The 15,117-nt window shown below is 56.2% G+C and overlaps 5 protein-coding genes across 5 annotated transcripts; 3 read left to right on the forward strand and 2 right to left on the reverse strand.

The window, feature by feature from the left end:
* Positions 1-1,439: 1,439 nt before the first annotated feature.
* On the reverse strand, positions 1,440-2,996 carry K452DRAFT_325099 (uncharacterized protein; the record flags this gene model as incomplete). Its single annotated transcript, XM_033544748.1, has 1 exon — positions 1,440-2,996. One exon carries the CDS (start codon positions 2,994-2,996, stop codon positions 1,440-1,442), a length of 1,557 nt encoding a protein of 518 aa, XP_033400254.1.
* Positions 2,997-3,322: 326 nt separating this feature from the next.
* K452DRAFT_266458 (glycoside hydrolase family 37 protein) lies at positions 3,323-5,576 on the reverse strand. The gene is made up of 2 exons (XM_033538790.1): positions 5,281-5,576; positions 3,323-5,217 (listed from the first exon to the last, which is right to left on the reverse strand). The coding sequence occupies exons 1-2, from the start codon at positions 5,448-5,450 to the stop codon at positions 3,378-3,380; spliced, it is 2,010 nt and encodes a 669-aa protein (XP_033400255.1). The 5' UTR covers positions 5,451-5,576; the 3' UTR covers positions 3,323-3,377.
* Positions 5,577-6,439: 863 nt separating this feature from the next.
* K452DRAFT_143522 (uncharacterized protein) lies at positions 6,440-7,651 on the forward strand. The gene has a single exon (XM_033535441.1). The coding sequence runs from the start codon at positions 6,654-6,656 to the stop codon at positions 7,308-7,310; it is 657 nt and encodes a 218-aa protein (XP_033400256.1). The 5' UTR covers positions 6,440-6,653; the 3' UTR covers positions 7,311-7,651.
* Positions 7,652-8,846: 1,195 nt separating this feature from the next.
* K452DRAFT_349637 (uncharacterized protein) lies at positions 8,847-13,517 on the forward strand. Its single transcript, XM_033545608.1, has 8 exons — positions 8,847-9,542; positions 9,592-11,217; positions 11,239-11,249; positions 11,456-11,655; positions 11,745-12,032; positions 12,112-12,156; positions 12,213-12,877; positions 12,940-13,517. The coding sequence occupies exons 1-8, from the start codon at positions 9,094-9,096 to the stop codon at positions 13,403-13,405; spliced, it is 3,750 nt and encodes a 1,249-aa protein (XP_033400257.1). The 5' UTR covers positions 8,847-9,093; the 3' UTR covers positions 13,406-13,517.
* A 439-nt stretch (positions 13,518-13,956) lies between these two features.
* On the forward strand, positions 13,957-14,799 carry K452DRAFT_306362 (uncharacterized protein; the record flags this gene model as incomplete). The annotated part of the gene is made up of 2 exons (XM_033542977.1): positions 13,957-14,672; positions 14,727-14,799. The coding sequence occupies 2 exons, from the start codon at positions 13,957-13,959 to the stop codon at positions 14,797-14,799; spliced, it is 789 nt and encodes a 262-aa protein (XP_033400258.1).
* Positions 14,800-15,117: the final 318 nt, after the last annotated feature.

Consider the following 15,117-nt stretch of genomic DNA (forward strand, 5'->3'; position numbering starts at 1 on the left):
CGATTCTATAGAGACGGGGAGCGGGTATTCGGTGTGTTGTAAAAAGGTCTCTTTAATTGATCGAGGCCTTCCACAAGTGGTCTGCGCAAAGGTTAGCTAAAGGCGTGGGAGCAATGCGTTCGACGAGTTGTCGTACCAGAGATGTAGTCCTACAGCGAACAGAAAGTTAGCAGGGGCTCCACGGGACCACACAATTTTTTGACGTATAGACGGGCGATGCGCCACAAGGCACGCCGTTCTTTTTGGGAGGAGATAAGAAACATACCTGGGAAGTGAAGATAGTCTGAGCAGCACGCATTCGCGAAGATGTGCGGTCTGTTCAGTTAGAGGAGGAGGAGAGCGTACGCTCTTTTGGAAGCGGGATGGGCAGGCAGATGGGAAGATTGGTGGTGATGACTGGAAGAGCAGAAGAGGAAGGGAAAGAAGAAGAGAAAGAAGGGTCGGCTGGCGGCGGGCATTTGGCGCGACGGGTGGGGACGCCAGACGCGCCCTTCTGACGTGCAGTGCCGAGTTCGCAAGCGCGCTGTGAATCCTTTTGCTAACAGCAATAGATAACAGCCCTTTTGCGCCGCTGCTACTGGCCCGTCGCGCCCGCTGCAGCCTCAACTGGGGGAATTCCTGCGCATCTTGCGGAGATCCTATCCGAGCGCCGCCCGACACCTTGGTTTGAGCCTGAGTCTTTGTCACGACGTCAGCCACCACGCCGGCCACATGCAATAATCAATCGCTTTGTCTGTCCAACTCAAGCACTCCGATGCTCATAACTCATAAAAGATAGCAATAGAACTCACGAGCAGTTAAAATAGAATTGAGGAACAATTGTACAGGCATGCGAGTTCGTGTCTAAAGGCTTCTAGCTACCAAATTCCTCGCCGTCTATCCAATCCTCAATTGCCCGCCCACTCGCATCCAAGAATGCATGTATACATCGGCATTCCCGTCATTAAGACGAGCGAGCTTACTGATCGACTTTTGCGAGACTATCCCATGTCGCCAGCGAGACCGACCTTTACAGAGCCACCAATCTCGCTTGCCCGTCCCACCAAGTCATAGGTAGCGAACACGCTGCGTGAGCAAAAGGTAGTATTGTAGAGAAGAAAGCAGGGCACGCACCAGCAGTGTCCGTGTCCGTGTCCCGCCTGCATCGAGTCAGGAGGCTGATGGGTTCCATCATCAAAGCCCGTATATCCGCCTCCCAACCAACAAACCGCCGATATTGACCGGTAGCAATAATTAAACCTCGCCCTGCGCTTCCATCACGGCCGCGCGGCATGAGTTGCACAGCTCGAGGCAGCAGCAGCAGTAGCAGCGGCAGCAAACACCAGCAAGAGGCAGCGCGACCTGCCGCAGAGCCGATATGTCAGGCAGCTGACCAAGCGAGCAGTCTCGCGACATCACCGGCCGCCATCTCCTTGGACGATGCGGCCATGTGCCAATAACTAGATTCCTTCTCCATCATCGCGCGCCCACAGCTTGACCGTTCGGTCATGGCCCGAACTGCAGATCCACCTGGCATCGGGGCTAATGTCCGTACTCAGCACATTACCAGAATGGCCGCTCAAGCTCTTGCACACGGCCCAGTCGTCGCCGCTGAAGACGTTGACGTTCTTGTCGAAGCCGCAGCTGACGAAGAACGTGCCCGCCTTCTTCGGCTGCACGCTCCCGCTCTCGTCTTGCTGCGGCATCAGCCCGCTCGCGGGGCCGTCGCTGCCCTTGAACCACCGGAGATCCGTCACGCCGCCCTTGTGCGCACCAATGCTGCTCGTTTCCCGCACTGCGCGTAGGTCCCAGCACTTTGCGAAGCCGTCGCCCGAGCCAGAGAGCACGCGGTACGAGTCTGCGCCCCAATCGAGAGCGTAGATGGGGCTGATATGGCTGTCCAGCAGCATAACCATGCGCCCTGTACGGAGATCCCATATCCTGCCGATACTGTCTAGACCGGCGCTGGCCACAAGAGAGCCGTCTGGGTTGAAGCTGACTGTGTAGACTTCGCGAGAATGGCCTTCTTGCAAAAGCAGCTCGGTGGTGCTCTCCACATCCCATAAGCGCCAGGTGGTGTCGAAGGAGGCCGAAGCGAGATATCTTCCAGACGGGTGGAACTCAACACGGCACACGCGGCCCGTGTGTCCGGAGAGAGAAGAGATAGGAGTGTCCTGCTCGAGATTCCAGAGGTGGATATTGCCCTCGCCGCCACTAGAGGCAAGGTTGACAGATGACGATGATACGTTGCTGGTTGTCGCGCCGGGGAACCAAGTAATACCACCAACCCTGTCGCTGTGACCACGAAGAAGCATTTTTTCCTCGAGATTTGGCACATCCAGAATCTTAATGCTGCCGCCCCAGTTGCCCGCAGCTATCATTTCGCCGTTGGGCGCGAAGCGTGCGATGCTAACCGGTCTTTCTCCCGCAATCTGCGATCCAAAGAGGTCGAATCCCTGTAGCTTTTCCTTTATGGCCTTCCGGTGCTTGACGTGGGTCCGTAGTGGTATCGTAGATTCCGACTTCTGGTAGGCGACACGGTGCTTTGCTCTCGGGAGAGAATACTTTGCAATGTCCTTTCGCGCGCGAAGAAGCTCGTCGATGCCTTCAGTGTAAAACTCCTCGTCTGCCTCTCCTCCTGCCTCCTCCTCGGCTTCTTCCATCTGCACATCGCCCTCTTCGTCCGCCTGGCCGGCCTCCGCTTGCACTGTGAGGAGCTCGCGCAGACGATCTCTCCGGTCGGCCGGGCCCTCTCCGAAGAGCGTTATGGGTTCGCCTAGCTCCCTGAGTCGAGCGCGCACGCGCGTGTCGTCGGTGGGAACTGCGATGGTGGCAGCCAGCCGTTTGCGCGTGAACTGCGAGAGAATGGCGGACGCCTTTTCGGAGGGCACGCCGGCAGCGCCAGAGGGCATGGCATAGTCGCGGTCGATAGGGACGTTGGCCAGGTCGATACCTCCCATGTCGGTGTCCTCTTGCGGCGCCTCCTCGACATAGGCCTGGCGCGATGGGTGCATCATGGTGGGCAACTGGCGTGCCGTGGGCAGCGACTTCTTGCTCGGTGGGTTGTCCTTGGTTTTAGGCAATGGGCTGCCGATCGTGACTGGTCGAGGCGCGGCGGGTGGGCGTGCAGAAGGCGCGCGATGGCGTGGTGAGACTGCGTGGGTGGACGAAGAAGAGAAGAAGAGACGCGCGCGATGGAAGCTGTGACGATTGCCCGCGGAACACGAAAGTCTTTCCGCTCCGCCCCGCCCTGTTCCATGGCTCCGCCGCTCCGCTAAGACGATAATGCACTCAGGCAACAGATAAGTTATAATTTGTATGGTCTTGCACAGCTTTCAAGTACCCGGCGTCGACATGCGTCTGGTTCTCTACTCCGAACTAATACATTGACTTCTACTCTACTTCTGTCTCGCAAACTGCTTAGTCCACCGACGATCCTGCTCGCTAACAACGTTTCTCAAGCTCCGACGCCGCATCCCCGCATCTTCATCAATATCCGCCGCCGTCACGTTCCCGCACTCGGGCAAGACCAACTCCTCACCAAACACATCTGCCGCCCAGATAAGCACCCCATTGCTCCACCCAAACCCTTCAACCACTGCGTACTCCCCTCCGCCACCCGCCGCGTTGATGTCGTAATCGGCGTACTTCTCGAACATGATGCCTTCCGCCTCAGCCCCGGCAATCCGTGACATCGACGCCGTTGCCCCGCCAGTTGCCCGCCACGTGCAAAAGCTCGAGTCAAGGTACCTCTGCGCCAGCTGAAGCGCCGTCTGCCGTGTCCAGGCATACTCGACGTCCTGCGTGCCGAACGTGGGCGGTACGTTAAGGAGCCCCTTGATCAATATGTACTCGAGGTGCGGCCACACATTGGGTTGGTCCCATTGTTCACCCGTTTCCAGATTCGTCGCGGCGATGGCTCCCGGTTTGTGCTCGAGAAGGTCTCCGACGCGCGTATAGGCCTTGTGAACAGCGAGGGGGTTGTCCTTAAGCGATGATGGTGCTGCCCCAGTCCAGAATGGATAATACTGCGCTATATTAAAGGCAAGTTGGTAGCCGGTTGGTGCCCCAGCGCCGGTGGTTTCTGCGTATGTCGCATTCTTATCAGCAAGGATGAAGACGTTCTGGCCATTCGAGGTGAGATTATAATCGAAGTAGCTGTAGTGCGTCTCGTTCCACATCAACTCATACATTGCTTGGCTGCGGTTCGCCGCTCTCTCAGCCCACAAAGCCGCGGCTGTGTTGTTTCCTGTCTGGTTATAAAATTCGGCCATTGCGACCTCATTCCCGTATAGGATAGAATTCAACTCCACAGGCACAATGTTCATTGTGTTGAGGCTGCGCAAAGGAAAGTAGTTGTCGTCTGCGGCATCAGCGGGATTTGCAAGCCATCTGCTGCAATAGTCCCACCCAGACTCCGCGCCAGTTGCCAGGTTCGCATAGAGGGTTGCCTTGGCTGCATCGTCGAGGTCTTTCCCCGGGTAAATGACACCATTCTCGGCATAATAAGACCGGTTGTTGACCGTCTGGTAGTCCTCCAAGTATGACTCCGGCCGGGGTTGAGTATTCCGAACAGCGTAATGGTTGAGTGCGTAGGTCTTGTTAGCTGTTTGGATGCTCACCGTCCGGTTATTAGTCCAGAACTCGTATTCTTTCTCCAGGATCGGGATGGCACGCTCAAGAATGGTCGAGTTCCTAGTATACTCGATGTAAGTCTTGACCATCTGCGTTAGCAAAGGTGGTTGTGATCTGTTTAGGTAATAGAGCCGGGCTCCATTGGGGACGATCCCATATAATTCTACCAGGTCCAGGAAGTTCTCAATGATGTTGCCTGCGATTTCTGTAAAGGATCCTTTAGTGCGCAAGAGGCCTTCGATAATCCAGAAAGAATCCCAGTAGTAGGGTTCGCGGAAGCGACCCCCCGCGACAACAAATGTGCGGTTTAACGGGATGAAGGAGTCAACGCATCCAGAGCAATTGCCTGCTCCTACGTATGATCGGGTCAAGTCGGGCCAGATGTCGATTACCTGCCTTACAAAATCCTTGACGTCCGGGTCGGCAACCGAATCGAGAAACGTAGCATTCGTACGAAGCTGTTCTTCTGGGACCTCGACCAATTCCGATCCAGCTTGGCCAAAATAGGTGGACAAAAAATTATGCAGCTCGGTGCCATTGGTCACTGGCTTTGTCAGGTTGTTGAATGCATCTATAACCTCGTCCAAAGGGCGAATGGTAGGCCTGAGGCGTACGTAATTAGCCTCCCAAGCACTGTGCAACCAGTATAGCTTCTGGGGGGCTCACAAGTCAACGAATGTCTTCGAGTCTGAAAACGGCCGGGCCAACTCAATTGCGTTAAGGATGTCGCCATGGCAATAGATAGGAGAGTCACATGGGGCTGTAACATTGCCGTCAACGTAGAGGGCAGAAATGGCACTGGCGAAACAAAGCGCAGAGAAGGCACCGGTGAGCATGGCTGCGGGGAATAGTGATGCTGTACAGTGACAGCCTCGAAGCGGGGAAACTGGGCAAATGGGCGCCTTAAATAGCAGAGAGATGATGGCTGAAAACACAAGCTCACTTGGCTGACGTTGGGTTGCTGTCCTTGATGCTAAGACGCAGACGAGGAGAGGATCTAAGACGGCGCGGGCACGATCACGAGGGGTCTGGGGCACTGGTGACGTCACATATCACCAGTGTGTCGTAAACACGTCCTGCCCGTTTGCGGCGAAGCACAATTTAGTCGTGGCCGGTTTACCATTGCACAAACAGCTTCACGTGAAGCTAGAGAAATCGGGTCGTACTGGTATTAGACGTTACTCTCATATCACTTAAGAGAGTTTCTGTCTTGAGAGTAGGTTGAGAGCGGGACGGCATCCCCGCACTACTCTTTGTATGTAGGTAGTTAGCAATATCAAATACAAACAACAGCGACAGATCTCGCATTTGACCCCGCAAGCCCATTCTCCGTCCACATCCCGGAAACAGCAGCCGACGACATCAGTGACGTCGGTCGACGGGCGTTCGCTTTTGTTTGCCGTGAGCAGCTAAGTAGGTATTGCGTGGGGGCCGAGGCGGGCGGTGTGCACCCTAGCAGTCGGGCGAATGATGAGGCGGGTGGCATGCAGGAGGACGACAACCTACATAAATATGTACGGGTAACAGTTGGGCGGCAGGTAGCTGGCAGGATGCAGGCAGCCAGGTGATGGGCAATATGCATCCATTTTGGCTATTCAACAGACGCTGCATCGCTTGACTGCTTGCTCCTCGCTGCTGCGCAGCTGTCTGCCTCCGCGCTGCATGTGTGGTGTGGTCAGCCAGTCAGCCAGCCACCCCGCCCGCAAGCCACGAGACAACGGGACGGAGAGTGAGAGCGCCGGCGCGGACGGCTGCGGACAGGCGCAGACGCAGACCGCAGGCCGTAAGCAGCAGAAACGGACAGCCAGCTCTGTCTGAGTTGGCACTCGGCTCCGGGGCGAAAAAATAAGGGACAGAGGGAGGAAGAGAGAGAGAGGGCGGCATGAGCGGGTGAGAGAGTGCCAGAATGGGAAACCCCAGAGACACAGCAAGAGAGACCGGAGTACAGCCTATCTAACGCCTGCAGCCCAAAACCCACGCGGATTCTGTGGCTCTCTGTATCCGCAGGTATTGTACCGAGCTCCTAGCTCTGAGGACAGATGATGGTGCGCTGGCAGTGGCAGCCTGTAACGAGCAGCCTTCCTGTGCCTATCATCCCAACGCCGCTTGTCCGCCTGCGCGCCTGCCCGGCTTCCGTGTCTGCCCACACCAAAAAAAGGTGGACTGATGCCAGCCTGGCTGGGAGCACGAGCGCCATTGCCCAGGCCTCTCTATCCACAGTTAGGTCTCCAGCTGCCGTGTTGCAAATAATTACATATGTCCGACTCCGCAAAGTATGGAACTACCGTCTGCAGCATCCTGGAGATCGGGCCTGCATGATCAACGATCATTTTCATATTCGCGCGGGGAGGCCCTTGCCTTGTCAGCACCCCTTCCCCCCTGCAGCGCCTGCGTCTGCAGCTGAAGAAAAAAGAGGAGTCGACAGCAAATTGACCGCCACTCGTTTGAGTTTGCACCGTGCTTGGCTTGGCTTTGGTTTTCGGGGTGCTGATGCTGGAAGCCGGTGTGCTTGTCGTGGACCCTGGCTGTGTGTTTCAAGGCGGGTGGATGCGTTGTTTGTCGTGTGCCTAGCTATGGGTGTACGTCCGTATCTATGCTTGGGCTCTCCTTGTTCTTGCAGCGGAGAGACTGATCTGGGATCTAGGTTGAGAAATGATGGAGGGGAGGGGGGTTGTCCGTATATAGTAGCCTTGTGAGTTGTAACGTGAAAGCTAGGCAGGCCCATATCAGACCATTTTGACGCGGAGGTATGGACGGATGGATGGGTGGATGGCACCCTGATTTCTAGAGATAGGACAAACTACTCAGCAAGCTAGGTAGCTAGCTACTCAGCTCGGCCCTCTCCTCAGCACATGCCTCGCATCTATCTCGATCGAGTTCTCAGGAGCCATTTCTCTCCAAGATAGAGCGTCTGTTCGTTCTCTGCAACTAATTTACATCAACCCTCTGCAACTAATTTACATCAACCCTCTGCAAACCCAAACCCGGCTTAGTTGTCGACTATGGAACTACTGTACAACGGCATCAACAGGTCCATGGTGTGCGAGAGGGGGTACAGGGTGTAGGCGCATCGGGTGGAGCAGGCCGTTGTGGAGTAGGAAATTACACTGCCTCTATGTGCAGAGAGCCCTAGGCATATTGCGGCATGAATGACGACTGGGAAGTTCGGACACAGGCACTGGGTTCTACTGACGCGCCTATGCCTTTTGCTCTGGTTTGACCTGCCGATTAGTGGGTCTATTATCTTCAAGGTGATACCTAAATCTCTAACAGCTGGACCAGCACCTCGACCGGAAGCAATATTAACTGGGTCCTAAATGTCGGTTTCGTACCTCCGGCAGCATTTAACTCCGGGTTTGCAGATCGTATAAATCTTCCATGCTCTTAGCTTACTCTGCCCGCAGAAAACCCGTGAAGGTGGTACTAGGTCGTTTACGCCGATCGGCCTTCTTTAACAAACCTCTAGGGCAGCGGAGAAGCATCCTGGATCTCTCTCCTGACATGTTGTGCAGTCCGAGTGATATAGTCGATCAGATGGGGCGCCGCGCTCTCGGCTATATCCTGTAAATGCCCTAAGCCGGCACCGAGATATTCGGGTAGGACGAAAGCACTATTCCGCTGGACGCCTTGACCTGGGAGTCCGCCTCGTTGTTAATTGATATATATGAAACTTGGCTAGCGTCAGAGTAGAGTTCCGGTAGTTAGGTAGTATACGGCAATTGGTCGATCTCTCGCAGCTTCTGCGTATACTGCGTGGAGATATCCAACATCCACAGCCTGCCCATCATCTCTTCAATCTGTGTGCCGTACCGTCGCAGTATCCGGACTGAGAAATGATGGTCAGACGACGGTCGACGTCAGCCTGGGCGGCGTGGGAGTGGTCATGCCAGACAGAGAGAAGGCGGCAGTGTGTTCCAACTCGTAGGCGGCGTCGCAGGCGCCCTTGTCAGCTTTGTCGAGGCTACACAAGCGTCAATGCGAGGAGCAGGAGGCGTCCAAGTCATCAGAGGTCCGCGACGAGATATCCAAGGAAGCGATCCAAGAGAGCGGGACGCAGAGGGGCGCTTGCTTGAGCAGCCCATTGTGGCCGAAGCGAGCCCTGATGTTGGACAGCAGCGAGTCGAGGCCGTATCTGCAGCCGGTGCGAAAGTAAGTAGGCGGCCACGCGATCGGCCACCTCAGCCCGTCAACAACTGGCGTGATTCTCTTCCTTCAGTTGGACGTGATGGCGGATGACGGTGGTTGCACCCGCGCCGATCTCCGGTGGCAACGAGATCTGGGATCAAATCGGCGCGCTCGGGCCACACCCATGCGCCAGCGTCCTCTCTCTTCTTCTCGATCCCTGCACGCGATGTGCCATGACCTTGCCAAATATTTTAACTTTGACCGCCGCCAACAGCAGCGCCGCCCCCCAAGAAGCCTGCTGTTGTTGCCCCTCCCCGCGTTTCCACTCGTCCGCCTCTTCCCTCCACTACCAATATGCCCAAGGAAAACCGCAAGCGCGGTCGCCGCGACGAGCGCAAGAAGCGCAAGCTCGACCACCAGCCTGAGGAAGAGCTCGTCCAGGAGACGAAGAGACACAAGCTCGAGGACAATGACGACTACCTCCCGCTGGCTGATGGGAATGGCGAAGAGGCCTACACCCCCGGCGCTGCCGAGGACCAGCAGCCTCCCGGCGAGATTGTCTTCTATGGCATGCTAGATGAGGAGGAGCAGGAATACTTTAAGCGCGCCGACGAGATGCTGGAGCTGAACCAGTTCGGAGACGCCGAGGAGCGCGACCTGTTCCTTGCGAACGTCTACCGCGAGGCGGACGGCAAAGAATTGAAGATTGCGAACAGCCAGTCTTGCTCCAGGCTCATGGAGCGCCTCATACAGCTGTCGAATACCAAACAGCTTAAGCAGCTCTTCCAGAAATTCAGCGGACAGTGAGTTTCTATGTAAATTTCCCAGTTGCACGCACATTGACACTTTCAGCTTCTTAAATCTCGTTCAACACCGGTTCGCATCCCACTGCTGCGAGGCTTTGTTCATTCAGTGCGCCCCGATCGTCACAGAAGAAATCATTTCGCCGCCCGAAGATGACTATATGGATCCTCAGGATGTCCAGGTGTCAATGGAGAATTTGTTCCTCTATGCTATAAACGAGTTGGAGGGCAACTTGGGATACCTGATGACGGATAGGTTTGCCTCGCATGCTCTCCGTGTGCTCCTGGTTGTTCTGGCGGGTGAGCCTCTGGCGCGGTCGTCACATCGGTCCCTGCTCCAAAGCAAAAAGAAAGAGAAGATCACAGTCGCGAGAGCTGAAAAGCAGAGTGAAAACCTCCTGGAGAAGCGTTCTATCCCGGGATCTTTCATGACTGCTCTGGAGAAGATGATCAATGGCAGTGTTGCTGGTCTGGATTCAACCTACCTCCGGGCTCTGGCGACGCATCCCACCGGAAACCCTGTGCTTCAGCTGCTGGTCCAGCTGGAGCTCACGCAATTTGGAAAGCAGCGGGCAAAGGACGAGAGCTCGATCATCCGCACGCTCCTCCCCGACGACCCGATCGAGGACGGCACTGATAGTGCGAAATTCATTAACGGGCTGGTATACGACCCTGTCGGATCGCGTCTGCTTGAAACACTCATTGAGTTTTCCCCTGGAAAGATGTTCAAGGCACTTTACCGGGGATTTTTCAAAGAGCGCATCGGAAGCTTGGCTCGAAACGAGATAGCAAGCTACGTTGCGTCGAAGATGCTGGAACGGCTGAGCAAGGAGGACCTGGACGATGCAAAGGACCTCATTTTGCCGCAAATTCCTGGCCTGGTCGATCGTAACCGGACAGCGATCATAAGGACGCTGATCGAACGATGCGCGGCAAGATCGGTGGAGACATCAGATATTGCCAAGGCACTCGAGACCGCGTACTCCGGCCCTAACGGCTTCGACATTGCCCGTCTGCTTAAGCTGGGCGAGGCGGCAGCTGTCGATGGGGCCAACACCAATGGACATGGCAAGGCAGGGCAACCTAGTCCGGACAAGCTGCATGGGTCCTTGCTCGCCCAAACGATGCTGACAGTTCCTGGGCCGTTGAGCACGTTGATATTCGATTCACTAGTCCGATTGGGAGCTCCGCTGGCATGCAACATGGCAAAATCCGCAACGGCTACCAGGGCGCTGCAGGGAGCATTGACATCGCCGCTTGCTACCATAATCTTCAGGCGTAAGATGATCCAGAAATTTTACGGGCATGTCGGAGAATTGGCACTCGACCCATCGGCGTCGCGCGTTGTGGATGCCATCTGGGAGGGCACTCACGGGCTCGCATTCATTCGCGAGCGCATTGCCGAGGAGCTGGCGGAGAACGAAGCAGCGCTGCGCGAGTCGCACGTAGGGCGCAAGGTGTGGAGGAATTGGAAGATGGACCTGTACAAGCGGCGACGATCCGAATGGGTGTCGCAGTCGCGGAACAATGCCGGCAGCGACGCGTTTGTGGGGTTCCCGGACGAGAAGGCAGAGGGAAGGCCGAGTAAGGCAGCAGGGGGCGGCAAGAAGTCAGGCATCGAGCTGGCTCGGGCGAGACATGCCGCGGCAAAGGCGAAGAAGGAAAAGAGCAAGGCGTAGGTAGCGGGCGTATCTAGCGTTACACAAAGTGCGACGAGAAAGAGGTTGATAGGATGATGCAGGATGTGGGAGAGACGAAGGATGCGAGATGTGTCGGGTGTGTGGCGTGCCACGGTGCAGTGTAGACTTCGTGATCTTGATGAGACGATGCGGGCGGGTAGATCGGAGGCGCAGGGTCAACGAGATGCGAGATGCAACCATTCCCGATGCGATTCTGCCTGTTTTCACCGCCAGACCCGCTGACCCGTCGCGATTTATCTGTAATCGATAAGCATGTTGCACCATCGCGCAATGCTTTTTGCAATTGCGACCCCGCCTCGTCCGATTCCCTTTTCTTTTTGCGAGTAAAGTCTTATCCCATACCCACCCTCACGCCGTTGCCCATTATGACAATGAACGGTACAGCGCCCGCCCGCGCTGACGAGGTTGCCGAGGTCCGTTATCACCTGCCTGCACCTGCACCTGCAGCATGCCACCCGGCATATCGCGTTACACAAACCCACTGACATGACGCACACTGCAGCTGCTGGACGCCGTGCAGAAGCTCATCATCCCCTTTATTCGCGCCGCGGACCGGGATGCTCCGAACAAGGCCACTGGCCATAGCATCCCCGTCGAGGGCTCGGCGCCCCGCACCGCCCTCGTCGAACACCACCCGCCAAAGGAGCTGGAGCCGCTGCTGAAGCTGCAGCTGCCGGAGGATGGCGAGGGAAAGGATGGTCTACTGGAGGTGGTCCAGCGGGTGTTGCAGTACTCGGTCAATACGTGGGACCAGGGCTTCATGGACAAGCTGTACGCGAGCACGAATGCCGTACGTAGGACGATAGGTGCTACTCGTAGCAATGCATACACCTTTGCCATCAATTCCAGCGCTGATGCTCGTGATTTAGGTCGGTGTGGTGTCTGAGTTGATTTTGGCCGTGCTGAACACCAATGTAAACTTTCTTGTCGGTCCCGCGTTGTGCGGTCACGGCTCACCAAGGAATCGCAGGTCCACGTTTACCAGGTCTCACCCGCCCTCACCCTCATCGAGAAGCACACGACCGAACGGCTGGCCGAGCTCTTCGGCCTGACTGGTCCGCACAGCGGAGGTATCTCGCAGCCCGGTGGCTCCGCGTCCAACTCGTCCTCGATCGTCATCGCGCGCAACACGCTCTTCCCGGAGACCAAGGAGAATGGAATCGGTGCGCAGCGCTTCGTGCTCTTCACCTCGGACCACGGGCACTACAGCCTGGAGAAGGCGGCGCAGATGTTTGGCTTTGGCAGCAAGGCGGTACGCAGCGTGCCGGTACTGGCGGACGGCCGCATGAACGTCGAGGAGCTGGAGAAGATGGTCAATGCTGCCAAACAGGCGGGTGAGACGCCGTTTTACGTGAATGCCACGGCAGGTACGACAGTCATGGGCAGCTATGACCCCATTGATGACATCGCGAACGTGTGCGAGCGCCACAGCCTGTGGCTGCACGTTGACGGCAGCTGGGGTGGCCCGGTGGCATTCAACGCGGAGCTGCGCAAGGACAGGCTTAAGGGCGTTGAGCGCGCTGACAGCATCGCTGTGACGCCGCACAAGATGCTCAGTGTGCCTGTGACTTGCAGCTTCCTGTTGGGCAAGGACATGCGGCAATTCTGGAAGGCCATGACGCTTCCAGCGGGATAGTGCGTGCACCCGCGTCTCACCGTTGAGAAGACACAATTGCTGACAGATTCGTGCATTGCAGCCTTTTCCACAATGACCCCACCAGCGCCGACATCTACGACCTCGCGGATTTGACCCCTCAATGCGGCCGCAAAGCTGACTCCCTCAAGCTGCACCTTTCCTGGGTCTACTACGGTATGGCGGGCCTGAGCGCCCATGTCGGACGCGCCTTTACCCGCGCGCAGCAGCTCTACGACTTGCTGGTCGCGTCGCCTAACGCTGTGCTTGTGAGCAGCCAGCCTTTGCCCTGCCTGCAGGTCTGCTTCTACTGGGCCAAGGGCGGGCAGCTGGACGCGGATAGTGAGGTCAACTCCCGCCGCACCATCGAGATGGCGCACCGCCTTGTGGGAAGGGGGTGGATGGTTGACTTTGCGCCAGGTGCGCGGGGCAAGTTCTTTAGGGTTGTGGTGTCTGGTGGCACGTTGGAGAGCTCGATCGAGGGGCTTGTTAAGGCGATTGAAGAGGTGGGACAGGAGGTTTCTGCATAGGATGAGATCACGCTGTGGGTCCGCGTGTATGATGTACCCGCAAGGTTGTGAATATCTTGTTGTCAATAGATTGTCTAGAAACTGTAGTTTTCAAATAGTAAATCATGTGCCTGTTACTTTAAACGGCGATCGTCGCAGGGATGGTAGGCGAATGCGGACGACAGTTCAGTGATTTACGGCGGCAGGCTGCAAGAACTTTTGCAAGAAACACTGTCTCAGCGAGTTCCATAGCTCTGAATTCCGTGTCTCTCCTGCACTGCAGGATCACGCAATACGCAGCACAGATTCGCGCCTTCCGACAGGCCAACACCTTGCATGGAGCGAACCTATGGCGTCATAGCAATCGGCATCCAATGGATGATAAATGCAATACTCACGCAATCCGCTCACGACGATCGATTTCCTGTCTACGTGCATTTAAAAGCTTGTTGTGTGGAATCGCCCTTTCCACAGCTTATCATACGTTTCTCCACTCACTCAGCCACCTTCTTCCCAACACCGCATCAAAAACAGACCTCAACCCATTAGCATTACACAGGACGCTACCTACCATGAGCCCCACAGCCCTCATCATTGGCGCGACCCGCGGTCTCGGCTCCTCTCTAGCTCACGAATACCTCCAAAAGGGCTACACTGTGTACGGCACGGCACGGTCCCCGACTCACCAGGATGCGGACAGCTCCAAAGGCACGCGCTGGGTTCCCAACGTTGACATCTCAACCGAGAACGCCGGCCAGACAATCGCGTCCCACTTCAAGCAAGACAGCAACAGTACCGACAGCATCGACGTCCTCATCGTCTCAGCCGGCTACTTCGGCAAAGAGTCCTTTGACGCACCCGACTTCCAGGCTCAGCTAAAGATGTATCAGACCAGCGCGATCGGGCCGGTCTTCCTCGTGCAGCAGCTCTTCAAGGCCGGCCTGTTGAAGCAGGGTAGTAAGGTTGTGCTGGTGAGCTCCGAAAGCGGGAGTATCGGGCTGAGGCACGAGAGCGAGGGCGGCGGCAACTATGGACACCATGCTAGCAAGGCGGCACTGAACATGGTGGGGAAGCTGCTGAGTCTGGATCTGAAGGACGAGGGTGTCGCGGTCGCGATTGTGCATCCCGGGTTTATGCGCACGGAGATGACGAAGAGCGTGGGGTTTGATAAGTTTTGGGACAAGGGAGGCGCGGTCGTGCCGGAGGCGGCGGCGAAGTCGTTGGTGGAGTGGGTGGACACTTTTGATATTGGGAAGACGGGGCAGTATTGGGCGCCGAGGGGCCCTGGGTAAGTGCTTTCTCTATTTTGTGCTTGGGATTGGGATAGAACTGACTTTTGTAGTGATATCGGCACGGCGGAAGATGTTCTTGGTCCCAAGGACAAGCTGTCTACGCCTCTCCAACTGCCCTGGTGAGGTAGATAGGCGAGGGTGTGGTATGGTTCGTGCCAGTCTCCAATTGCAGGGACGGACTTCAAGGGGCTGAACTTCCTATGCAGAATGAAGACAGTTGCAGTATGAAACAAGACGAAATAAACCTAACTGTTAATGATATATCCTCATTAATCAAAGGTTCTAACGTCCGTTACCGTCAGGCGAGATTCACTGTCCAGTGAGATAGGGAAGGATACAAGCAGTCCCTACGGAGTACTCCTTATCTAGCTAGAAGTCTGAGTTCTGGGTATAGGCAGGAAAGGTCTTAGAGCATACACACACTAACATATCTTAACTGAA

The sequence above is a fragment of the Aplosporella prunicola genome, assembly GCF_010093885.1.
Source record: "Aplosporella prunicola CBS 121167 unplaced genomic scaffold K452scaffold_6, whole genome shotgun sequence".
Lineage (NCBI taxonomy): Eukaryota > Fungi > Ascomycota > Dothideomycetes > Botryosphaeriales > Aplosporellaceae > Aplosporella > Aplosporella prunicola.